The sequence below is a fragment of the Rhinopithecus roxellana genome, chromosome 12 (assembly GCF_007565055.1).
Source record: "Rhinopithecus roxellana isolate Shanxi Qingling chromosome 12, ASM756505v1, whole genome shotgun sequence".
Lineage (NCBI taxonomy): Eukaryota > Metazoa > Chordata > Mammalia > Primates > Cercopithecidae > Rhinopithecus > Rhinopithecus roxellana.
In genome coordinates, this window is record NC_044560.1 from 18,309,137 (window position 1) to 18,333,513 (window position 24,377).

The following is a 24,377-nucleotide window of genomic DNA, read 5'->3' on the forward strand; positions in this document are numbered from 1 at the left end:
GTGGCGTGATCTCGGCTCACTGCAACCTCCACCTCCTGAGTACAAGCGGTTCTCCTGGCTCAGCCTCCCAACTAGCTGGGATTACAGGCGCACGCCACCACGCCTGGCTAATTTTTGTATTTTTAGCAGAGACAGGGTTTTGTCATGTTGGCCAAGCTGGTCTCGAAACCTCAGGTGATTCGCCCACCTGGGCCTCCCAAAGTGCTAGGATTACAGGCGTGAGCCACTGCGCCCAGCCCTCCAGTTTCTTTAGAATGTAATGCTGTACTCAGTTACATGTTAATGAAGTGAGAACTCAGAACTGCGAAATTTTTCCTTTACTGTAGAGTTTCTTTCATACAAGTCTCTCAAGGTGACAATGTGCTAGGTTACAATGTGTAGGTAACAACGCTGGAGGTTCTTTATGTTGAAATGTCTGCCTGGCACTGAATGTCAACTCCATTAAAAAAATATAATAGAGACACACCCAGTTATTTAACAGGAAGTGTCTTGCAGTAACACAATTCAGAAGCCACCTGGCTCAATTTATGGGCTGTGAAGTCTCTAAAACATACTTTCACGCTTCCATAGGCTAGAATTGCTGAGCAGCTTAATAAGAAGGATTTTGAATATGCTGTTATCTTAGACAAGGCAAGTAAAGCCTCTCCAAATCACTGACTTACTATGTACAAAAGTGCTTTAACAGTGAGTAAAAACCTATAATAGATAATATAATGTAGCTGCTTTTTCCTTTCCTAGATAGAATGGATCATTAGGAAAACTACATTATTTTCAGAGAAAATTCTTCTTTTAAGGCAAATAAAAAAACAACTCAACTATTTTCTACTTTGGTTTATCTCCAGATGGATTCAAAACAGTAACAATAACAAAAGTGCCCTCCTGAATTTAATTGTCAAGACTGCTCTGTCCCAAGTCTGCTCTATCCACAGCATCACTGCTTTTGGTAGCATGTGAGAGCCTGACGTCATGCAGAGGGAGGAGGGACATTCGGCCTGGGCATGAAGGAATGGCCTCCACTCCCTTCGAGTCACACTCTGGCTTGGCACTGTTCAATGACCAGGACTGATCTAATGTGATCTCAGAAGGACACCACAGAATCCTGAGGATTAAACAAACCACAGGAAAATCACCAACTGTTTTCCTTAAAATAGTTATGGGTTACAACTACTGGGCAGAGCGGGCGGTCACAGAATGCAACATCCTTAAGCTCTGCAGGTCAACTGAAACAGAAAGCCCAGTGGCCGCTGATGGCAAGTGATGCTTCTGTCAGACCTATGTGGTCATACATTCTCCCAGACTCAAAGATCACCCTGTTCCAAGGCTCACATGCAGAACTTATCCTGACCTTTCAGAGAAAGCAGTGACAATCTGTTCAGTGGAGGCAGGATAATTTAAAAATAAAAATTAATGTTAAGACAGATGAATCTTTCTTTGCAAGCTGAGAATGAAGCAAGGCATATCTTGCCAATACAAATTCCTCGAGTTCCAGGGACAATTGGTAATGTTACAGAAAAATTCCTACAAGCCTTCCTTCCCCAGTATTTACTTCTAAAAAGTTCCAACAAGTGGGTCACTTGGTAAGCCTTGTTTGGGGGTATCCAAAACATTTATTAAATTAGCTGACTTGAGATTAAATTTATTTTACAGAAAAATTTTGGCTACTATTCTGTGAAAAAAATCTATTCGAAACATAACAAAGTTCAGTTCAAGGATCAAATCAGGCACCTGACTGTCACTTCTCTCTGCTGAGTGGGTTTGGAAGATTAAAACAAACATCTTCCCATACAACAAACCATACCTGATAGGGACTCTTGTTCTGAGAATAAAGCAAAGAGCAGATAAGTGTGGTTGTTTCTACTAAATCTGCTTTACTTGAAGAATGACTTAATTTCACTCAATAAATAGAGTGAATAAGATATAAATAAATTAAGACAGGAAGACTAGATAATAAAATGTTACCTAACTCTGACTAAACAATCTGTCTATATTAAGCAATGGTATCATAGCTAATATTCATAGCACCCTTCAACTAGGTACTATTATTTCTGTTTTACACATGAAAAAACCGAGGCACAGAGTATTAAATAACTTGCATTAAAAAACCCTGCCGAGCTGGCATTCAAACCTGTGGTTTGACACCAGGGCTGAAACTCCCTAACTATTAAGACTGAAGCAGCAAGAACTGGCCTGGGTTCTAGTCTTGGTTCTGCTATAAACTTTGAACAGCAAATTTAAATCATTTTATTTCTTTGGGGTCTTAGTTTATTCATGAAATGAGGGAGCTACTGCATATCTCCAAGGCTATAACTAACATCAAAAGTATGACAGGTTACGTGTTAAAATTAGTGCTCCTTTAACAATGGAGATGGGGTTTCAATATATTATCCAGGCTGGACTTGAACTCCTGGGATCAAGGGATCCTGTGGCTTCAGCCTCCCAAGTAGCTGGGATTATAGGCACATACCACTGTGATGGGCTTCAAAAATGAAAAATTTAAACTCTAAAATTTGACATGCCTGGACTAGGATGGTACCACCAGACACCAACAAGTGAAAAGGGATAAATTTTTATCGTCTAAAATACCTTTTATGTATAGGTCCCAATTTTAGCTTAAACACTTCAACTGTTCCTGAATTAATTAGTGCCTTCGACAAAGTAAAGCTCTTCCTGGTAACTAACACTAGAGCCTTTTAAAGCCAAGCTTAACACTCCCTTTGTGCTTTGCAGCAAGTAATGTGAAACAAATCTGTCTCAGAAAGGAATCTCCTTTTGAATCCTCTGTCAGAGTAAAAAGGAATATAAAATACATACATGCATGTATACATACTATTACATGTATGCATGTGTGTACATATATGTACATACATCTTTGGTGTGACTTGTGAGTAAGCCTCACAAAACAACCCAAGAGATAAATTTCTCTAATTCTAACAGCAGAAATCCTTCCTCTTCTGCTCTATTAAAAACAAAGAACATCTTTCAATAATTCATAGGATGCAGGAATTCAGAAGAATCTAAGACAAATGTAAAAACCCCTCCACAGCATGGATTGACAGAAACACAAAGAGCCCTGCAATACACTTTCAATCTTCCTCCCCTATGCATATGAAAGAATAAAATGCATGACGTCACTATTCAATATACAACACCCTTCAAGTAAGAGAAGAAACTCCTTTCTTCAATGTTTCTCTGCAATAGGTTGAGTATTCTGAATTCGAAAATCCAAAATCTGAAATGCTCTAAAATCCGAAACTTTCTGAGCAGCAAGATGCTCAAATTCGCTCACCAGAACATTCTGGATTTTCAGTTTTAGGAATGCTCAACCATTAAGTACAATACAAACATTCCCAAATCCAAAAAAAAAAAAATCTGAAATCCAAAATTCATCTGATCCCAAGCACTGTGTTGTCTTTACCAAAACTATTTTCCTCTGGTCACATCCTATCCTGACAAACCTAGTCAAAAGAATGAGGGGAAGTTACTGTCATTTTCCCTCTAAAAAAGGCAGGCACCATAATTTTTACCAAGTATGGACAGGTATCTGGATACCACAAACAAAAGCCACACTGAATTACATGGGCTGCTCTAAACTTTAGTCCATTCTTATCCCATTGCCAATGCACTCATCTTCCTCATTCAACAGCTGATGTACTGCTCAGGTTATCAGTCAGAATTCTGAAAAGGCAGAACTGGAATGACATATTTTTAAAACTAAGGTACTCTAAGACTTCAAATTTAGAAACGTTATTCACACTTCTTCAGGCAAGAATTATCATCTGAGTTTGTATCCTTGCTAAATATGCTTTCTCTGATCCTAACAGCCTATACCAATGGTCCCAAACACCATCAAGTCTGCCCTTTGCTCTGTCATGTTCTACTGAAGAGGATTTATCTCAACCCTTTTCAGAACAGCTTAGGGTCACTTTTGTCTTCCAAACATCTTCACTGAACAGGGAGACAAAGTCCTGTCTGCAATCTGATGCCCATGACTTGCTCTGGAAACAGGCTGATCAATGGCTAACTGGGCAAGGCATGACTAAGGGGGTGCTCAATACCAGAAACTGCTAGGGAGTGGGTATGAGGAGCAGGGGAAAGCAAGCCTCCATGCGTGTGACCGCGGTCACCCACCAACACTGCTTACCGAGGGGCATGCCTTGGATGGTCTCTCTATAAGAAAATATGCCCCTTTCCACGGTGGATCTCTGCTCACCTTTGTCCTAAAACTGTGCCACATGCTTTTCTTTGTATGTGGACATGACAGTCCTCAGCCAACCATCAGCAGGATGTGAGTTTTGTTTTCACAATGTGGTGAGCCATTCCCACATTCACTCATTTTCCTTGTAAGAACCGAACCTCTCCATGGCTGGTCAGGATTAGGGATGTTGCTGTAGCCAAGGAAAAATTTTCATCTGTTGAAGTTAACCCATGGGGTGGCTTGAACCCTCAATCTAGAGTCAGTAGCACTGTACTTTAAGGGTAAAGCCCTCAAATCTACCCTGAAAGAAATGGCATTCAGTGAACAGGAATCAAACAGCTTTCTTTCAAAGCACTCAGTGATGTCCTATGCTTCAGCCAACTTGGTCTTATGAGGTAAAAAGTTAGGACACACTGATAGGACAGTACTAAAAAATGGCAATTCTTGCTGTCTGCAAAAAGTGCTTGGCCAACTGTAGAAAGACACTTCTGCAACCAACTCTAGTGCTCAGAAGAGGACAACTCAGAGAAAAGCTTGTGAATGAGAACAGTGTAACTGCCCCGATTCCAAAGGTCTGCAACATTCCAGGGAACCAGCGTTCAGGCCCTCACAGAAGAATTAACCAATGTCACATTTACTGCTTAGGATCAGTAATTATGGTTGCAATTTGATTTTCCTGGCAACAGAGGGTTGTTTACAACCCACAACTAAAAGCTGCTACCACATGAAATGGGTTCCTGAGATCCTTTCCTTTCTTGAGACAGGAAGGAGGCTGCTCTGGGCATCGTGGCCTCTCTTTCTTTAGTCTCAGAGGAGGGAGGGCCATCAAGGCCACCTGGAGGAGGTGGATGACTTACCCGTGCTCACTGAGTGGCAGAGCTGGGGTGCGACTTCAGGGCTCACCATTACCCAGTCTGGGACTCTTTTCACGCCGGCAAACTGGCAGTTCCCGCACACCAAGGGCTCTCTGATTAGAGCTAGTGTGGATTCCTGGTCTGCAAACGTTGGCCACAGCTCAGTCTGCACTTGATCTTTCCCCACCTTCAAAGAAGAAAACCTACCTCATGATGTCTCTCTTCCAGATCCCTTGACCATCTAATTTGCTCCCAACACCTTTGTAATCACTTCTGACTATACCTTATTGGTTGGTTACCCACTGGGTCTACTGCCAAATTCTGCAGTTTTCTCATTTGCTGGGCCTTCAGGGCTGTCTCTACCATTTGGATTAATTTATATAATTCTAGGTTAGAGCTATTTTTACTTAGTCAACTTGTCTTTTGTATTGTATCAGGAAAAGTCTGCTGCTAAATCATTTTTTTGTTTAGAAGCCTATAATGACTCCTAAGTATCTTTATGTCACTCTCTAAACCTGGAACACCTTGACTACACAAGTTGAATTATACCAATCTTCTTCCATAAGCTTGAGAATTACATCTTTCATGAAGCCTAAAAAAATGTGCCTATTCCAATTATTTTAGGACTTTCTTTAGCTTTAGCACTTCTATTCAATTTTATGTTTTTTGTTTCTGTTTTCTTTGAGAAGGAGTCTCACTTTGTCGCCCAGGCTGGAGTGCAATGGTGCGATCTCGGCTCACTGCAACCTCCACCACCCGGGTTCAAGCAGTTCTCCTGCGTCAGCCTCCTGAATAGCTGGGATTACAGGCACATGCCACCACACCCAGCTAATTCTTGTATTTTTAGTAGAGATGGGGTTTCACCATGTTGGTCAGGCTTGTCTCGAACTCCTGACCTCGTGATCCAGCTGTCTCAGCCTCCCAAAGTGCCGGGATTACAGGAGTGAGCCACTGCACCCAGTCATGTTTCTGTAGCTTTTTAAGCCTTGTTTTTGTCTTTGTGCTTACCTTCTCTTTTGATTATGACCTCTTCACTAAAAACAACAAAGGCTAGTATCTGTTGGCTACTTATTTAGCACAGTGCCTGGAACAGTAAATAATTTATCCATAATATTTCATTCATTCATATATCAAATGTGAAGAATGTATTATTATTATTCCCATTTTACAATGAGAAACTGAGGCTTGGAGAGGCTAAGCAACTTGCTCATTGTCAAGGAACTCATGAGTGGAGGAGCTAGATTTGAACCCAGACCCATGACTCTAAAAACCCCAGCTCTAAACCACAAGGTTATACTTCTTTTCTTTTTTTAAACATAGTCTCACCTTGTCGCCCAGGCTGGAGCGCAGCGGTGCGATCTCCGCTCACTGCAACCTCTGACTCTGGGCTCAAGCAATTCTTGTACCTCAGCCTTCAGCGTGGCTGGGACTACAGGTGTGCACCACCATGCCCGGCTAATTTTTGTACTTTTTTTTTTTTTTTTAGGAGAGACAGGATTTCACCATGTTGCCCAGGGTGGTCTCGAACTCCTGAGCTCAGGCAATCCACCTGCCTCGGCCTCTCAAAGTGCTAGAATTACAGGCGTAAGCCACCATGCCCGGCTTTCTACTGTATTTTAAAGGCAGATGCTTCTCTCCCAGTCCTGTGTACAATCTTTTTTCATTCAACAAATGCTGCTGCTTGACTTAATGATACTCTAACCTCAGATAAGTCAGGCTGTAGTAAAGGTTTTTAATATAATGGGATAAAGTCTCTAGAGAAAATAGAAATTGACCTTGGGGCAGGGTGAAGCACCTCTAAGCTGGGGGTATGTGACAACCAGGTTACTTTCACTCGTCTTTTGGTTCCCATTAGCCAGTGTCAGCCATCTGGTCCTTCCGAAAACATGTGTGGGTTCAGAACATAACAGACTAGAAGAATAGAGGAAAAATAAGATTATTCTGTGCAATCCCCATTCTGGAGGTCCCATATCAACCCCCGGAGTCTGTCTTTGGTTCTAAGGCTCAGCAAAAATTAGACTAGCATAAAGAAGATGAAGACTTGGACCTAGACATGGTGGATGTGAATGAATATTGGCAATATCATGTGTTTAGGAATGTATTTAATTAGTTTTGCAAGGAATGGTGACTCGAACCAAAAAATATAAGTGTGAATGGTAGGGGGGGAAATGGGCCAGAAATCAAAGAATACTAGAAAGTTTACAGACTTTCAACTATACAAAGATTAAAGCAGCAACCAGGAAAGTACTATGCAGATGATAAACATCTAAGATGCTGTGATTTAATTTTCATTAACTACAAACTATTATTAACATGCAGCCCACTAGGCCTCTTCTTCAAATTTCTTTGTAATAACTACTCCTATTTTTGAAAATTTTACGATGTATAAAGCATTATGCTAAGTGCTTTATACACATTATATCCATTTAATTTTCAAAACTCTGAGGTTTACTGTCATCTGACAGATCAAGAAACTAACTTAGAAGAGTTGAGTAACTTCCAAAGCTACCCCAAAGACCTGGGATTCTTCACATCCCGGTAACCTAAAACCTGCATTCTACCACCACGTTCTAACCGCCTTCTATACACCAACGAAAAGAAGTGGTCTATAAAACCAGAGTTGGAGAAACGCAAGCTCTTGCACAGAAAATGTTTCATCAAATTATGTGCTGTAGCGTGGAAGACAAATGCCCACAGGAATATAAGCATCTCATGAGAAAGAGTAAGTGGCAAGAAAACACCATTTCTGCATGTGATGTGTGCTAACACCAGTAAGTTGTGAACATTTATTCTCTACAAGTGGAACCAAACCCATATGCTATCAAAATTTTAATACTAGTCTAGGAAAACAGAAAAAGATAACAAATCATTAAGAAACTTTTATCTTGACAATGAGAACACAAATATATCACTGGGAAAATTAAACTCATGATCCTTTCTCATAAGGTAAACCAACTGCTGAAAAAAAATCTCTAATGATGAAATAACCAAACTCAAGCCCAGGGTATTGAGTCCACACTGCAGATAACAGCCCATCTCTAACAGAAAACATATTCACATAGTGGGTTGAGAAAAATAGAACAATCATTATCCTAAACACCAAACAGTAAAACTAAATCCTCCCAGAATGGGAGGTAGAGAGGAATCTGTATCAAATATGAATTTAGTCTTACTGTGTAACTGCTCTATGAGCCTATTTGCCAACTTTGTTTTAGCTATCCAAAACTTTCAAAAATGAACTAAGTCAGCTAAGGTATTTCACTTTTACTCTGCAAATAGTTTGTAGATCAAACTATCATTACCCCCTGCAATCATAACTGGACTTACTTTTTTGATATTTTAAAGTCAACATGGCTTTCCTGAAAGGGAGGGCAGATACAATCATCTGCATCCATTTCAATTTTCTGATACTTTGAACACTAAGGGTAAATGAAATTCAAAGGTTTCAAAAAAGGGGAATCAACTATTCTCTGACGACACACTAAAAGTTCATGGAGACTCAACCACAAATTAAAAACGATCTGAAAAAACTCCAGAGATGAAAGTCACATTACCAATTTAGAATAAAACTCTTGGAATTTAATACAGAATTACCGTGTCTGTTATTCCTACTTAATGAAATAAAGGTTTACACTCTGCAGACAGCACTACCTGATTCCACACAAAAGCTACGAACAAAACCAGTTCATACTTACCTCTTAAACAACACAATGAGCAGGCTGCCAGGTGTTAAAGCTTCATAAAGATGATGCCTCTTGGATCATCTTGGCTGTATGAGGCACCATGTCCCTCATAATCGCCCCTGGTCCCTGGGCTGGAGTCTGTTTCTTCATTTTCATTTTTGGTTTTAAAGATGCCACTCCCTATGCTTTTATTAATTAGTGGATGCCACTAATATTTTAATGAATTTTTCAAATTCTTTTAAAATGGATGAATCAATAGCTTCATTTCAATTACATGAAAACCTTTCCAAGTCCATGCTTCTGGTCTGTGGTTCCTGACTCCCTTGCCTGAGCCTCCTGCTCTGCCCTCTTCTTTCCTGAAGGCTGAATTCAAACCTCCCTCTTTCAGACTTCCTCTTCTCTCTAGGTCTTGGGGGTCTTTGTTCATGAAGGTCCCCTTTCTGGCATAAAAGCCTAAACCCATGGCTGGGGACCTGGGAGAAATAAAGTGCCTTTCAAGTGTTTCTTCAGGCATTATGTGCAGTTCAGAAATCTTTAGCCTAGGAGACTTTCATCTCAACACACAGAAAAGTAAAACATTTCCTCAAACTTTGGGCATACCAATTCAGAGCATAATCTAATCCCTCAACTTCAGGATACTCCAAGACCAGATGACCCTAGGAATGACAACAGGGCAGAGAACATTTACTTGTACAAATCCTTCCTCAGCCAACCACGATAAAGCTGATACCACCTTACAGCTTTTCAAAGAGGAGCCTGGGGAGAAGAATCACTAAGTCTCTAACTAAGGACAACATCATAAAAAATACCATCTGTCTCACTTTTGGCAGTAACTTGTCAGCTTGCTGGAAGCCTCTACAGAGACTAAAGGCTGAACAAGCCAGGAAACCTGAACTACCCTCTCACCCTTGAAGGCAAGTCCCCAAAGGACAGGACTAAAGGAAATAGCATGAGGGAAGCTTTGAATGCCAATGCCCACATATATCTAATATGTGAATTTTAAAAATCTTCTATTTCCGGAGTTGTCAATAACTCATTTTGTAACCTTGGGCCAGTCACCTTATCACCCCATGCCTCAGTTTCCCCATCAGTACAAACTATGGACAACACTTATTTATAAAGTGCTTTGATATACTCACTTGAAAAATAAATCATACAAATGCATTAATATTTTTAAAGTTTTAAGATTTCAGTGTTAGCTTACAAATTTGTAAGTATCACCCCAACGGTATTCTCTTAGATGCCTGGAGCACCTTTCTTCTGAGGAGCTCAAAGTACAATTTGCGGTTCTGGGTACCTGGAAGCATAAAAAACACTAGAAACCCAAACCACATTTTATTACCCAGTCTATATCCTGTGCCTATCTTTTAAGAAGGGACAAATATTTCACATGGCCCTTAAATTCATACAATACCTCAATGAGAAAGGGAGGAGCTAAACAGTATGTTAAACTGAAGAATAGGGGTTTTAAATGACTTAGTCAAATAATTACAAATGATGTTTATTCACACCACAAACTGAAGGAACCAAGAACCAAGGAGTGGAGGTCTTAAACCAGGGCAATTTATGCTAGTAACATTTGGTCAAAAATCTCAATATGGTATTATCTCTTGGCATTGATTTTTCAAAATGACAGAAAAAAATTAAATCCCCCATGTCTCGGGGGGAAAAAGTAATATACTTTTTTGGGGGTAAGTTGACTTCAAAAAGTGACTTTTTTTTTTTTTTTTTTTTGAGACGGAGTCTCGCTCTGTCACCCAGGCTGGAGTGCAGTGGCGCAATCTCGGCTCACTGCAAGCTCCGCCTCCCGGGTTTACGCCATTCTCCTGCCTCAGCCTCCCGAGTAGCTGGGACTACAGGCGCCCGCCATCTCGCCCAGCTAGTTTTTTTTTGTATTTTTTTAGTAGAGACGGGGTTTCACCGTGTAGGCCAGGATGGTCTCGATCTCCTGACCTCGTGATCCACCTGTCTCGGCCTCCCAAAGTGCTGGGATTACAGGCTTGAGCCACCGCGCCCAGCCAAAAAGTGACTTTTAATTAAAAAAAAATTTGATCACATTTGTAATAGTTATATTACTAATAAAACAATGATAGCATGCTACTTAATCCATAGTCCGATTTCTCATTCTTTACTATTCATTCAAGAAAAACTTCTTGATTATTTTTCACTCGGTAAATTAACATTTTTTTATTTTTTATTTTTGAGACAGAGTCTCACTGTCACCCAGGTTGGAGTGCATTGTGTGATCTCACACTGCAACCTCCACCTCCCAGGTTCAAGTGATTCTCCTGCCTCAGCCTCCCGAGTAGCTGGGATTGCCCAGCTAATTTTTGTATTTTTAGTAGAGACAGGGTTTCATCATGTTGGTCAGGCTGGTCTTGAACTTCTGACCTCAGATCTGCCCGCCTTGGCCTCCTAAAGTGCTGGGATTACAGACGTGAGCCACCACGACCCGCCAGCAAGCACAACAGGGGTGCTCCATGCTGTTGAGGTGGCCGCCACATGGGCATGCTCATACACTGCTGGTGTTAAGTGTAACTGGTGCAGCTTTTCTGGAAAGTTATTTGGTTAAATGCACTGAGATACTTGAATATGTTCACTCCTGCTGTGACACATGAATTTTATTTCATAGAATCCATATATACTACGGGATAATAAAAATGCAAACGAAGTTTTATGCACATAATACCCATCACAGGGTTACTTATAACAGCAAGAATTAGGAGACCAAAAAAAAAAAAAAGGTAGACAATATAAGAGGAATGGTTGGGTAAATCATAATATGGCCATATAATGAATTTTATGAAGTCATTAATAAAGAAGATTTTAATGTAATAGAAAAAAGTACATGAGACAAATTAAGTAAAAAAAGTGTGACACAAAATTGCACGTAAGACCTCACCTGTCTTAAAAAGATTCTTAATACTTTTCACTTTATGCTTTCATAATATCTAAATGATCTACAATTAACCTACATTTATTCTCTAGTGAGTCAAAAAGTTTTTTTTTTTTTTGAGATGGAGTCTCGCTCTGTCCCACTGGCTGGAGTACAGTGGCGCGATCTCGGCTCACTGCAAGCTCTGCCTCCCGGGATCATGCCATTCTCCTGCCTCAGCCTCCTGAGTAGCTGGGACTACAGGCGCCCACCACCACGCCCAGCTAATTTTTTTTGTATTTTTAGTAGAGACGGGGCTTCACCGTGTTAGCCAGGATGGTCTCGATCTCCTGACCTTGTGATCCGCCCGCCTCGGCCTCCCAAAGTGCTGGGATTACAAGCGTGAGCCACCACGCCCGGCCTCCAGCTAATTTTTGTATTTTCAGTACAGACAGGGTTTCACCATGCCGGCCAGGCTGGTCTCAAACTCCTGACCTCAAGTGATCTGCCCACCTCAGCTTCCCAAAGTGCTGGGATTACAGGTGTGAGCCACCGCACCTGGTCCAAAAAGTTCTTGGATTTGTTATGCTTGATAGGCTAAATAGACGAGCCTTAAAGACTGTCAGATGATTTCCTCATATATAATTCTAAACATTTTAATTAGAAAAAAATAGTTAAAAAAGTTATAACAAAGGGCACTGTTCAGAAAAGTAGGAACTCTTGTCCAGGTGTGGTGGCTCAAGCCTGTAATTTCAGCACTTTGGGAGGATGAGGTGGGTGGATCACCTGAGGTCAGGAGTATGAGAACACCCTGGCCAACATGGTGAAACCCCATCTCTACTGAAAATACAAAAATCAGCGGGCTGTGGTGGCAGGCGTCTGTAATCCCAGCTACTTGAGAGGCTGAGGCAGGAGAATTGCTTGAACCCGGGAAGCAGAGGTTGCAGTGAGCTGAGATCGTGCTACTGCACTGCACTGCAGCTTAGGAGACAGATTGAGACTCCATCTCAAAAAAAAAAGAAAAATAGGAGCTCTTAAACACAGCAGGTGGAAACACAAATAGTTTACCAAGTAATGGAATAGCTAGCAAAAGCATTAAAACGTGTATATGCTTTGACTCCCAAAGTCTACTTGCAGGAATCTGCCCTAAGGTAAAAAGAAATGTATACAAAAATTCATATAAAAGATATTCAACAGTATTATACATGCATAAAATAGTACAAAAACAAAGATAACCTAAATGCCTTGCAACACGGTTCTAATTATGTCCATTAAATACCGTATGTATGAAAGAGCGCTATGTAGCCATTAGAAACCAGGTTGTAGGAGAAGACTTAATGACAAAGGAAAAGGATCAGGCTGTTAGGGTGAAACAGGCAAATTATAAAATAACTTATAGTATGATTCCAAGTTTGAAAAATAAAAAATAAAAAAAGGAGTGGGGAGAGGCATAAGAAAAGGGAGAGACTGTGCAGGAGGTAGTGTTTTTTTTTTTGATGGAGTCTCGCTCCGTCACCAGGCTGGAGTGCAGTGGCCCAAAATCGGCTCATTGCAACCTCGTGGGTTCAAGCAATTCTCCTGCCTCAGCCTCCTCAGTAGCTGGGAGTACAGGCGCGCGCCACCATGCCCAGCTAATTTTTGTATTTTTAGAGAGGGGGTTTCACCATGTTAACCAGGATGGTCTCGATCTCTTGACCTCGTGATCTGCCCGCCTCAGCCTCCCAAAGTGCTGGGATTACAGGCATGAGCCACTGCAACCGGATGGTGGGTTTTTTAATTAAGAAAAAAAGGAGACAGAGTGTGTGTGTGTGTGTGCACATGCCCATACCTGTATGCAAAAAAAAAAACAAAACTACCCACACGCAAAGAGTTTCATCTTCGGACTTTTTTTTCTTGGTCCTTCTCCATATAAAAAAATTATAATAGGCCAGGTGCAGTGGCTCATGCCTGTAATCCCAGCACTTTGCGAGGCGGATCACTTGAGGTCAGGAGTTCAAAATCAGCCTGGCCAACATGGTGAAACCCTGTTTCTACTAATACAAACATTAGCCAGGGGTGGTGGCACGCACCTGTACTCCCAGCTACTTGCGATGCACGACTGCACTCCAGTCTGAACGACAGGGAGGGAGAGAGGGAGAGAGGGAGAGAGGGAGAGAGGGGGAGAGGGAGAGAGAGAGGGGGAGAGAGAGAGAGAGGGGGGAGAGGGGGGGGGAGAGAGAGAGATAGAGAGACTCCGTCTCAAAAAAAAAAAAAAAAGTCCAATCATAAATACTTATGTGCTATTTTGAAAATTAAGAGTGGGTCTTTAAGTATACATAAACAGAGGTGTTCAAACAAGCTTTTAAACAAAACTTGTTTTAATCTCTTCTTAGATAATCCTAAACTTAATCTAGAACCTAATGTCTTCCTTTTCTTAACAAAGACTCTAATGCTTTGTATATGCCGTTGCAAATGGGATGCTACTTCCGAGGCTGGCAGAAGGGCTTAAAAACAAAAAGGTGGTAGGGTTCCTAAAGGGAAAGTGTCTGCTTTTTCTTTTGTCATTTTTTGTCACTCATTAGTTACAGCATTATCATAAAAATGATAAAGCACTTCTCTGCCACTTCGTGGTGGGTGAAGATAATCCCTCTAATGATTAAGAATACAGTAACGATGAATGACAGGGCCTTGGGAGAAGCCTTGAAAGACTTAAAAACTAAAAACTTAAAAAAAAAAAAGAAAAACAAAATACTGCAACAGCTCATCTAACCAGAAACCAGCAACCTGGAACATTAACTATATACTTCCTAATCTGTCAAGAATTCAGGAATTCAGGAGTCAAAAGAGAAAAATCCCTGTGTAGGTGCTGGGGTTGGCAGAGATTCCTCTCAGTATCTAAGGCTTAATAATGCCCTCCAGTGATCAGTGACACAGAACAACGACCTGCCTCACTTGAAGAGTCTTGAACTCCACATTAAAAAAATTACAGTGCATTAAACAAGGATGAAAACAAAAATTTTCTGGTAATAATTAGATAGCTTGACTAAACAGACCACAACATCCCCTGAAAATTCAGGCTATTCATGATTTCACTGTTACATGAAACACAGGTTCTGAAGTTTAAATCCAAGCTTCCCTTGAGAGTTTTAATTCATGACTTTAACTAAAAAATAAAACTATAAATTTCAATGATCTGGGGGTTTATCCTTCCAGCTACCAGACAGGCAAAATAATCTTAGCATGTGGTAAGTTTATTCATTAACTAAAATTTGGAAAAGCTATGATATAAAGATCTGACTAAAACCAGAAGATTTGGTGGCAAAAGGGCAACTAGTGTACTCAAAATTCTTGCACTTTCCATGAAGTGGCTTATTATAAAAAATAAAATCTATATACAATCAAAGCCAGCAAAAGTTACCACAGAGCTGAAAAGCTATAAACAGGTGCTGCTAATATTGTTGCTTCCCTGACATGCGTCTAGGATTCCTGCCCCTCCCTTCCCTACAGTGACTCTTTTTTTTTTTTGAGACAAAGTCTCACTCTTGTTGCCCAGCTGAAGTGCAATGGCACGATCTCGCTCACTGCAACCTGTGCCTTCCAGGTTCAAGCGATTCTCCTGCCTCAGACTCCTGAGTAGCTGGGATTACAGGCATACGCCACCATGCCTGGCTAATTTTGTATTTTTAGTAGAGACAGGGGTTTCTCCATGTTGGTCACGCTGGTCTTGAACTTCTGACCTCGGGTGATCCGCCTGCCTTAGCCTCCCAAAGTACTGTGATTACAGGCGTGAGCCACCGTGCCTGGCCCTTGCAATGACTCGATGAAGTTTATGGGGCGGGTAGAAATGTAGGAGACCTTAATGGGAACTGCAATGGTCTATACGATCCTGGGAGATCTTCGTTGTATTTGTGGTACCAAACCATCTTTCAAAAAGTTCTCTAAAACAGTGGCAATCTACATTACGATTGCCTGGTATAATAAAATGGCAGGCAATGAACTGTTGCTTACATACCTCTTCTCCAAATCCTATCAGGGTCCATAGAATTCTTTCCTGGACACTAAATCTCCTTTGAAGAACTCATTTGTTTCCTTATTTGGTCATCTTCCTATTATATAAGCTTTTTTTTTTTTTTGGAGACAGAGTCTTGCTCTGTTGCCCAGGTTGGAGTGCAGTGATGCAATCTCGGCTCACTGCAACCTCCACCTCCCAGGTTCAAGCAATTCTCCTGCCTCAGCCTCTAGAGGAGCTGGGATTACAGGTGCCCACCACCACGCCTGGCTAATCTTTGTATTTTTAGTAGAGATGGGGTTTCACCATGTTGGCCAGGTTGGTCTCAAACCCCTGACTTCAAGTGATCCACCTACTTCGGCCTCCCAAAGTGACGGGATTACAGGTGTGAGCACTGTGATCGGTCTATACAAGCATTTTATGCCTCAATTCTAAATTTAACCTACAACCCTTCAGCCTAACATATCTACTGATACATCTCACTTCTACAAATCTGAACTCCAGCAATTCTTCAAAGACCTATCTAAAGCATCCAAAATCTGTTTCTGAGTTTCAATTACTAATCACAATCTAGATATGTTCAACCATGCTTATCAGTAGGGAGATCCACTGCCCTTCTGTTTGAGAACTATAAGCTTACATATATAGCTAAGTTATACTTTTTCCTTTGTACTCACTCCTTCCTTTCAGACTCCCCAGCATTTTTGCCTTACAGGCAATTTTTGCTTGATATACATCTTTACCATTGGTCTTCTTCCCAGAAGTGGTTTTCCTCTGTAATGATTCCTCAATGATGCCAGGAGGTCATATTGTGTGCTGTCTGGTGACCGTCATACTTCTCTTTGAAACTCTAAAATGACTTCATTTCAACCTTGACTTTCAATGACATTTCATGCATATCATGGTTTGGCAGCATAACTGTAAGAATGAACAGTTCCTTAAAAAACCACCCAGGAATTTAGGGTCCTGAAAGGCTCTTTCCTCTTATCGCTCCATCTTCCTTCTGGGTTGCTCACTTCTTCCTTCCAGAGCTTTTGAATTCCTACTTACTGATTTTGAATTTTTACTGTAAAATCTTAATAGTCGTTGTTTTTGGTTTATGTTGTTAAATTTCTAGATCCTTCATAAGGCTCAATCCATGCCAGATTATTTATTATTTCTCATAATTGCTTCTTTGTTGAAGACCATGTCTTCAACACCAATTATGACATTAAAAAATATTTTTTCCCTATTCATCAAAAAGCAAAAAAAGTCATCATTGTACTTTTACTAGAGGTGGGGGTCTTGCTATTACCCAGACTGGAGTGCAGTGTCACAATCATAGCTTGCTGTAGCCTTGAAATCCTAGGCTGAAGTGATCCTCCTGCCTCATCCTCTGAACCAGCTAGGACTATAGGCGAGTGCCACCACGCGTGGCTAATTAAAAAAAAATTTTTTGTAGAGATGGGGTCAGGCTGGTCTCAAACTCCTGGCCTGAAGTAATCCTCACACTTCAGCTGGGATTACAGGCACAAGTCACCATGTCTGAGCCCCAACTACGACATACACTATTGCCAGACACCTAAATTCTTCACTTCAAGCTCTACTTAATCTATTCTTCAAAGCCTATTTCAACACACTTTTCAAGCAAATCATTCCAAGTTTTACTAGAGTTTAAAGCGAAAGCAAACATTTCTTAATTCAACGTGCACATGTCATAATGCTTAATTTATTCAAGAGCAGAACTGTTTTCTGCCTCCTCCCCCAATTCATTTAGCACAGTGGTGGACATTTTGTTGATGGGTTATCAATACATTTGGTTGATGAATCAGTTTCCCATTAACAGTCTTGTCATTTCCCGCACACTATCACCTGAGTAACCTTAGAAAACAGACCTCACCAAACATGCTTTATGTTATCAAACACCAACAAGCAAAGATGTTTCCTCATCCCTCTGATTATAGCTGCCACTTACTGCCTAAGCCAAATGCTTTATATTTATTATCTCTGATCTTCCTTTTCCACATGAATGAGAAACCAGGTTCAGAGAAGTAACTTGCCCATACGTAGTAAGTGGTGGAACCACGATTTGACTTAGAACTGGCTGGCTTCAAAGCCCACACTCTGCTCACAAAAGTTAGTTACTGTCAATTTAGTTGGGCTCTGTAAACAACTGGAGTTTTAACTTTCACATATATGATATGTATACAATAACATCCAGCCCCCACTTCAATATATCCTTAAGAACTGAACGTTTTACTGTACAAAAGGAGTAATTTTCTAAGCCTTTAACTGTAAAAGAAATCAGTACTTTACTAAAGACGTCCTCAGAAAACGATTCTTCCTAACGATTAATTTGAAACGACTTTCTAAACCCAGACAATCATTTGAGAATATGGTAGCTACCAACTTGTCTCAAACGTGAAACATACTTAGGCAACTTTCAAAATGTTTCAGGTGTCAGTTGCTAGTACAACCCCGGGGAGTAAACGGTAGCTATATTAGACCTGTTGCAAAGTAGAGGTATTTTTTTAAGTTGGGAGTTCTCTGACACCCAAGGTTTAGTGCCCTAAAATGTTATCCCAGTCCTTTTAATTTTATATCCATGCCTTCCAAGCCCTATCTAACATTTCCTGGTTCCCAGTTTTCCCAGTTGAGTATTTTCTCCAGACCTTATTCCTGACCAACAGTTTTCCCTGAAACCTGTAGCTCATACTGGCCCTATTTTTGCCGAAGTAGATTAGGAATACAATAGATCATACTCTGGGGGAGGCAGTAACTTAACAAATTCGTCTCCTTCTGCGTTAACGATACGCAGATACTAGCCAGGGTGGCCACTATTCTAACAAATTCTAAAACGGCAAAGCAATTTTTCGGTAAGTTGGAGAACGGAAACCACAGCGTGGAAACTCTGCACGGAGTCTTAAAGATAAGGAGCTAAGACTTTAATTTACTCTTGCAGAGGGAACGGTGAAGGCTTTCAGCACGGCAAGACGATACTTTCGAAACTGTCACTAGACTACTCAAACTGGAGTCTCCCGCCCAAAAGAACATGGCACATGGCTAAAAAGGGCCTCCCTCCAACGCTCCAGTCCCTGGGAAAGACGCGCTGTGACCGTCTGATCCACGAGACTGGGGAAGAGGTGAAAGGGAGCAGGAAATCCTGTTTATTTCCAGTAATCCTCAGAGCGGGAAAGGTTGGTCTCTACCCAGAGACGAACCAGGCCCCAGTCCCGGGCCTAGGAAGGGAAAACCCAGGTCTCCCGGGCGCCCTGGAGCTGTGCCCTCCTGCCCGGAGCACCAGCCCCACTCGGGCTTTCCTTCTCCCTGTCCCACTCAGGGCCTCACCACAGCTCCCATTATGCCTCTACCACCCCCACCCGCGCAGGCGCAGTGGGAATCGGGGCCTACCCGCGCCCCCGAGGCGCCGCCACTATGGCGGAACCTGGTCAGGCCGGCAGCCGCTCCGCGCGGACCAGGCGTCCCTCTCCCGTCCCCACGGCCTCCCCACCACCGCTGGGGTCTCTGGGGTCTGTCCCCGCCCGGCCGGACCCTCTTTCGCCCTCCTCACCCGTTCTTCAGATCCACCTCCAGAATCTTCCCGTAGCCCTTAAAGAAGCGCTCCACATCGCGCTCCCGGGCCTGGTAGCTCAGGCGGCCGATGTACACCCGCGGCATCCCGGCAACGGCAGCGTTGGCTGGCCCCGGCCCCAGCCCCCCTCAGGCGGCGGCGGGCAAAGCGAGAGCGCGGCGGCAGCGGCGGCGGCGGCGGCAACGGACGGGCGGCGGGACGGACGCAGCCGAACCCCGGCGACGTACGCGAGCACGCAGCTCGCGAGCGCGCGCTTCCACTTCCCCCACCCTTCCCCTAGGCGGAGGGTAACCGGAGAGAGCGCGCTTTCGCTTCCCGCCCGGCCAGGACTGGGGGAGGAGCTTGCCCGGGGGCGCGCCGACGTAAGGCGGGGCAAGGTGATCGACAGGCGGCGCTGCGGCACGTCCTCCTGCGAGCTCGCCAAAGGGGTTCCTGCACCGCCTTCCGCAGCCGGCTGGCTTCGCCCCTCCCCCGGAAGTACCCGCACCTCCCAGAGCCGAGCGAGCGAGCGAGCGTTCCTGCTTTTGTCCTTTGAACCGGGTGTGGTTTGGATTTTGGAGCCGGAGCTTTGGAATCAAACCTGGCTTCCAAACGATTGTGTACCCGTGACCTTGGGCTCGTTACGCGCGATGTCTCGGACCCTCCTTTATCTTTTCTGCAAAAGGGGGAGAGTAGTTCCTACCTTCCAGTGTTGTCTTGAGAATTATGAGAGAATACGTATATAAAACACTTAGTAGTTTTGTCATGTCAAATACCCAGTAAATGAGACCAGTATTATTTTTAAGAGAAGACACTGCTTAAATAGAAGCAGTGTGAGAAGCGGAGAAGGCTGGAGCTTTGGAGCTAGACTAGGCATGACACCGAGCAAATTACTTGACCACAATCCAACCTATTTTTTTTTCCCCCGAGAGGAGTTTCTCTCTGTCGCCCAGGCCGAAGTGCAGTGGCGTGATCTCAGCTCACTGCAACCTCCGCCTCCCAGGTTCAAGCGATTCTCTTGCCTCAGGCTCCCAAGTAGCTGGGACTACAGGCGCCCGCCACCATGCCCAGATAATTTTTGTATTTTTAGTAGAGACGACGTTTCACCATATTGGTCAGGCTGGTCTCGAACTCCTGACCTCAGGTGATCCGCCCACTTTGGCCTCCCAAAGTGCTGGGATTACAGGTGTGAGCCACTGCGCCTGGCCTATCCAATCTATTTTCTAATCCTGTAAAATTAGGATAATTTATACCCATCTCAAGGATTACACAGGTCACTAAATGGGGTAGTATATATGAAAGTACTTGGAACAGTGTCTGAAACATGGTAAGAGCTCAATAAATATTGGTTCCCTTCTCACTAACTCCATGTACCTAGAACCACAAAGGGTTTTGTTTCTTTGCTTGTTTTTGCTTTTTGAATATTTTGAAAGGATAACTCAAGGTTCAAATGATATACAGTGAAAAGTCTTTGCTGTCCACCAGCCACTTAGTTTCTCTTCCCAGAGGCAAACAGTTTCTGAAATGTCCTTTAGGAGGTTAATTTACCCTTATAAACCAAATAGTAGGATACTATACATATGGTTCTGCACAAAGCATATTTTGAAAATTATTCCATAAGAGTGTAAAAGGACTAGTTTTACGGCTCATACCATTTTATACACAGTAATTTATTTAGCCAGTGCCCCAGTGAAGGACATTGGAATAAGTACCAACCTTTTGTTATTACACTGCTACAGTAACTTTGCATTTCTCTCTCTCTCTCTCTCTCTCTCTCTCTCTCTCTCTATATATATATATAGCATCTATTCCTAGAAGTAGGATATTTGGGTCAGAGTTTTAATAGTTATTGCTCAATTCCCCTTAAGTGGCTGTTTCCTCATATCCTCATCAACACCATGTTATCAAACTTTTTGATCTTTGCCAATCTGAGAGGTGAAAAATGTTATCTCCAAGTGGTTTAATTTGCAAATACTATATTTTGCAGAGATATGAATCTCTCTTCATATATTTGAGATATATTTTCCTATTTGTGTCTGTGTATATCCTTTCCCCATTTTTCTTATTCATAGGTGCTCACTATATATTAGGAAAATCAGCTCTTTGTCAAATGAGTTGCAAATATGTTTTCCATTTGTTGACTTTTGTTGACTTTTGACTTTGCCAGGAGTGTTTTTTAGCCATGCAAAAACATTAGATATTTATAAGATTAATTTATCCATCCTTTGTTTTTCTTTGATTCTGGATTTTATTTTTAAATTTTTATTTATTCTACTTTTTTTTTTTTCCGAGACTGAGTCTCGCACTGTCACCCAGCTGCAGTGCAGTGGCGCGATCTCGGCTCACTGCAACATCTGCCTTCTGGGTTCAAGCATTCTCCTTCCTCAGCCTCCAGAGTAGCTGGGATTACAGGCACCTGCTACCACACCCGGTTAATTTTTTTGTATTTTTAGTAGAGAAGGGGTTTTACTATGTTGGCCAGGCTGGTCTTGATCTCCTGACCTCGTGATCTGCCTGCCTCGGCCTCCCAGAGTGCTGGGACTGCAGGTGTGAGCCACTGCACCTGGCTTTTTTTTTTTTTTTTGAGATGGAGTCTCGCTCTGTTGCCCAGTCTGGTGTGTAGTGGTGCAATCTTGGCTCACTGCAGTCTCTGCCTCTGGGTTCAAGCAATTCTCCTGCATCAGCCCCAGGTAGCTGGGATTACAGGTATGTGCCACCATGCCTGGCTAATTTTTTTTGTATCTTTAGTAGAGACTAGGTTTCACCATATTGGCCAGGCTGGTTTCAAACTCCTGACCTCAGGTGAGGTGGCGTGAGCCATCACTCCCGGCAAGAAATCTATTTTGAAAGTAATAATTAGTGGCTGGGTGCGGTGGCTCACACCTGTAATCCCAGCGCTTTGGGAGGTCGAGGCAGGAGGATCACCTGAGGTCACGAGTTCAAGACCAGCCTGGTCAACATGGGGAAATCCCATCTCTACTAAAAATACAAAAAATTAGCCAGGTGTGATTTTGTGGGCCTGTAGTTCAGCTACTCAAGAGGCTGAGGCAGGAGAATTGCTTGAACCCAGGTGGCAGAGGTTGCAGTCAGCTGAGATCGTGCCATCACACTCTAGCCTGGGTGACAAGAGCAAAACTCCATCTCAAAAACAGGCCACAGCGCCCGGCCTATTCTACTTTTTTAGAGATGGAGTCTCGTTGTTTTCCTGCCTGGTCTTAAACTACTGGGCTCAGGACGGGCACAGTGGCTCACACCTGTAATCCCAGCACTTTGGGAGGCCGAGGTGGGTGGATCACCTGAGGTCAGGAGTTCGAGACCAGCCTGGTCAACATAGAGAAAGCCCCGTCTCTATTAAAAATACAAAAAATTAGCCGGACATGGTGGCAGGCGCCTGTAATCCCAGCTACTTGGGAGGCTGAGGCAGGAGAATAGCTTGAACCCAGGAGGCGGAGGCTGCAGTGAGCCAAGATCATGCCATTGCACTCCAGCCTGGGCAACAAGAGTGAAACTTGGTCTCAAAAAAGAAACAAACAAGCAACTGGGCTCAAGCAATTCTCCCTTCTTGACCTCCCAGTGTTGAGATTACAGGCGTGAGCCACTGCCCCCGGCCTCCAATTTATTATTTTTTAAATTAAATTTAATTTTTTGAGACAGTTTTGCTCTGTCACCCAGGCTGGAATGCAGTGGCATGATCTTGACTCACTGCAACCTATGCCTTCTGGGTTCACGCGGTTCTCCTGCCTCAGCCTCCTGGGTAGCTGGGACTACAGGCCTGTGCCACCACGCCAAGCTAATTTTTATATGTATATTTTTGAGACAGAGTTTAACTCTTGTTGCCCAGGCTGGAGTGCAATGGCACGATCCCCGCTCACTGCAACCTTCACCTCCTGGGTTCAAGCGATTCTCCTGCCTCAGCCTCCCGAGTAGCTGGGATTACAGGCATGTGCCACCACACCCAGCTAATTTTGTATTTTTAGTAGAGAAGGGATTTCTCCATGTTGGTCAGGCTGGTCTTGAACTTCCAACCCTGGGTGAGTCACCCGCCTGGGCCTCCCAAAGTGCTGGAATTACAGGTGTGAGTGAGCTACCACGTGCGGTCATAATCTTTAATTCATTTGGAATTCAGTAAGGTGTGAGGAACATAACATTCTTAAGAACTAGCAATCTGGCCTGGGCAACATGGTGAAACTCCGTCTCTACAGAAAAAACAACAAAAAAAATTAGCCAGGCATGGTGGTGCATGTAGTCCCAGCTACTTGGGAGGCTGGGGTCGGGGGGGAATCTCCTGAGCCCAGGCAGGTTGAGGCTGCAGTGATCTGTGATCATGCCACTGTCCTCAAGCTTGGGTGTCAGAGTGAGACCCTATCAAATGCACACACACACACACACACACACACACACACGCAACCAAAAACCACCAAAACAAAAATCCTAGCACTAAGCTTGGTTGTTATGTTAACCTATTGTACAGATGGGAAAGAGAGCCCTCCAGAGGGGAAATGCTTGTCTCTAAAACCTGCTCCTCCTTTCCCAATGCAAGTGGCACCACCATCAGCAAGGTGCCAAAGTTCAACCTTCAACCACCGCATTCAGTCTGTCCTTCTGATTATTCCTTCTAAATATTCACAAATTCATCCCTTCTTTCCATTCCCACTTCTTAAACTAGTTCAGGCCTCATCAGACTGTTCACAGTCAGGGCTTTTATATGCACTACTCCCTCTGCCTGGAATATGTCTGGCTACTTATTCAGGCCTCAGGCCTTCCTTGTCCACCTTATCTCAAATGCTATCTGTCATTATTTCACAACGCTTACTACACAGTCTGTAGTTACCTTGTTTATTTATTTACTGGTGCATGGTCGTTCTCCACCACTGGAATGTAAGCTTGTTGGTCTCAGGGGCCATGTTTTTTGTTTTCTGCTCTATCCCTGGCACCTAACAACAGTGCCTTTCACATAAAGAGTGTTTAAAATACTTGTTGAATGAATATATAAATAATCTCTTACCTGGACTACTTCAGTGGCCTCCTGATTCTGCCTTTTTCTCATGCCTCCCCATGAGACACAGACTCAGGGAAATTTGAACTCTCTTCCAGTTGACGTGTCAAGAACAAAATCAAGGAGTCTTGAGAAGAGTGTGACCTCCAAGGCCACCTGTGGAACCAAAAGAATTGGAACTGTCTGTTGTAGTGACCAGATATGGTTAGGGGACCTGGCTTCTAGTGCCAGCTCTG

General features: G+C 42.9%; 1 protein-coding gene across 1 annotated transcript in view; it reads right to left on the reverse strand.

The window, feature by feature from the left end:
* Window positions 1-19,463, reverse strand: part of SRSF4 (serine and arginine rich splicing factor 4) — a 32,682-nt gene extending 13,219 nt beyond the window's left edge. Inside the window, exon 1 of the mRNA XM_010380312.2 lies at window positions 19,146-19,463. Coding sequence (XP_010378614.1) covers window positions 19,146-19,252 — 107 coding nt within the window. The 5' untranslated portion in view covers window positions 19,253-19,463. The remainder of the gene's footprint in view (window positions 1-19,145) is intronic.
* Window positions 19,464-24,377: the final 4,914 nt, after the last annotated feature.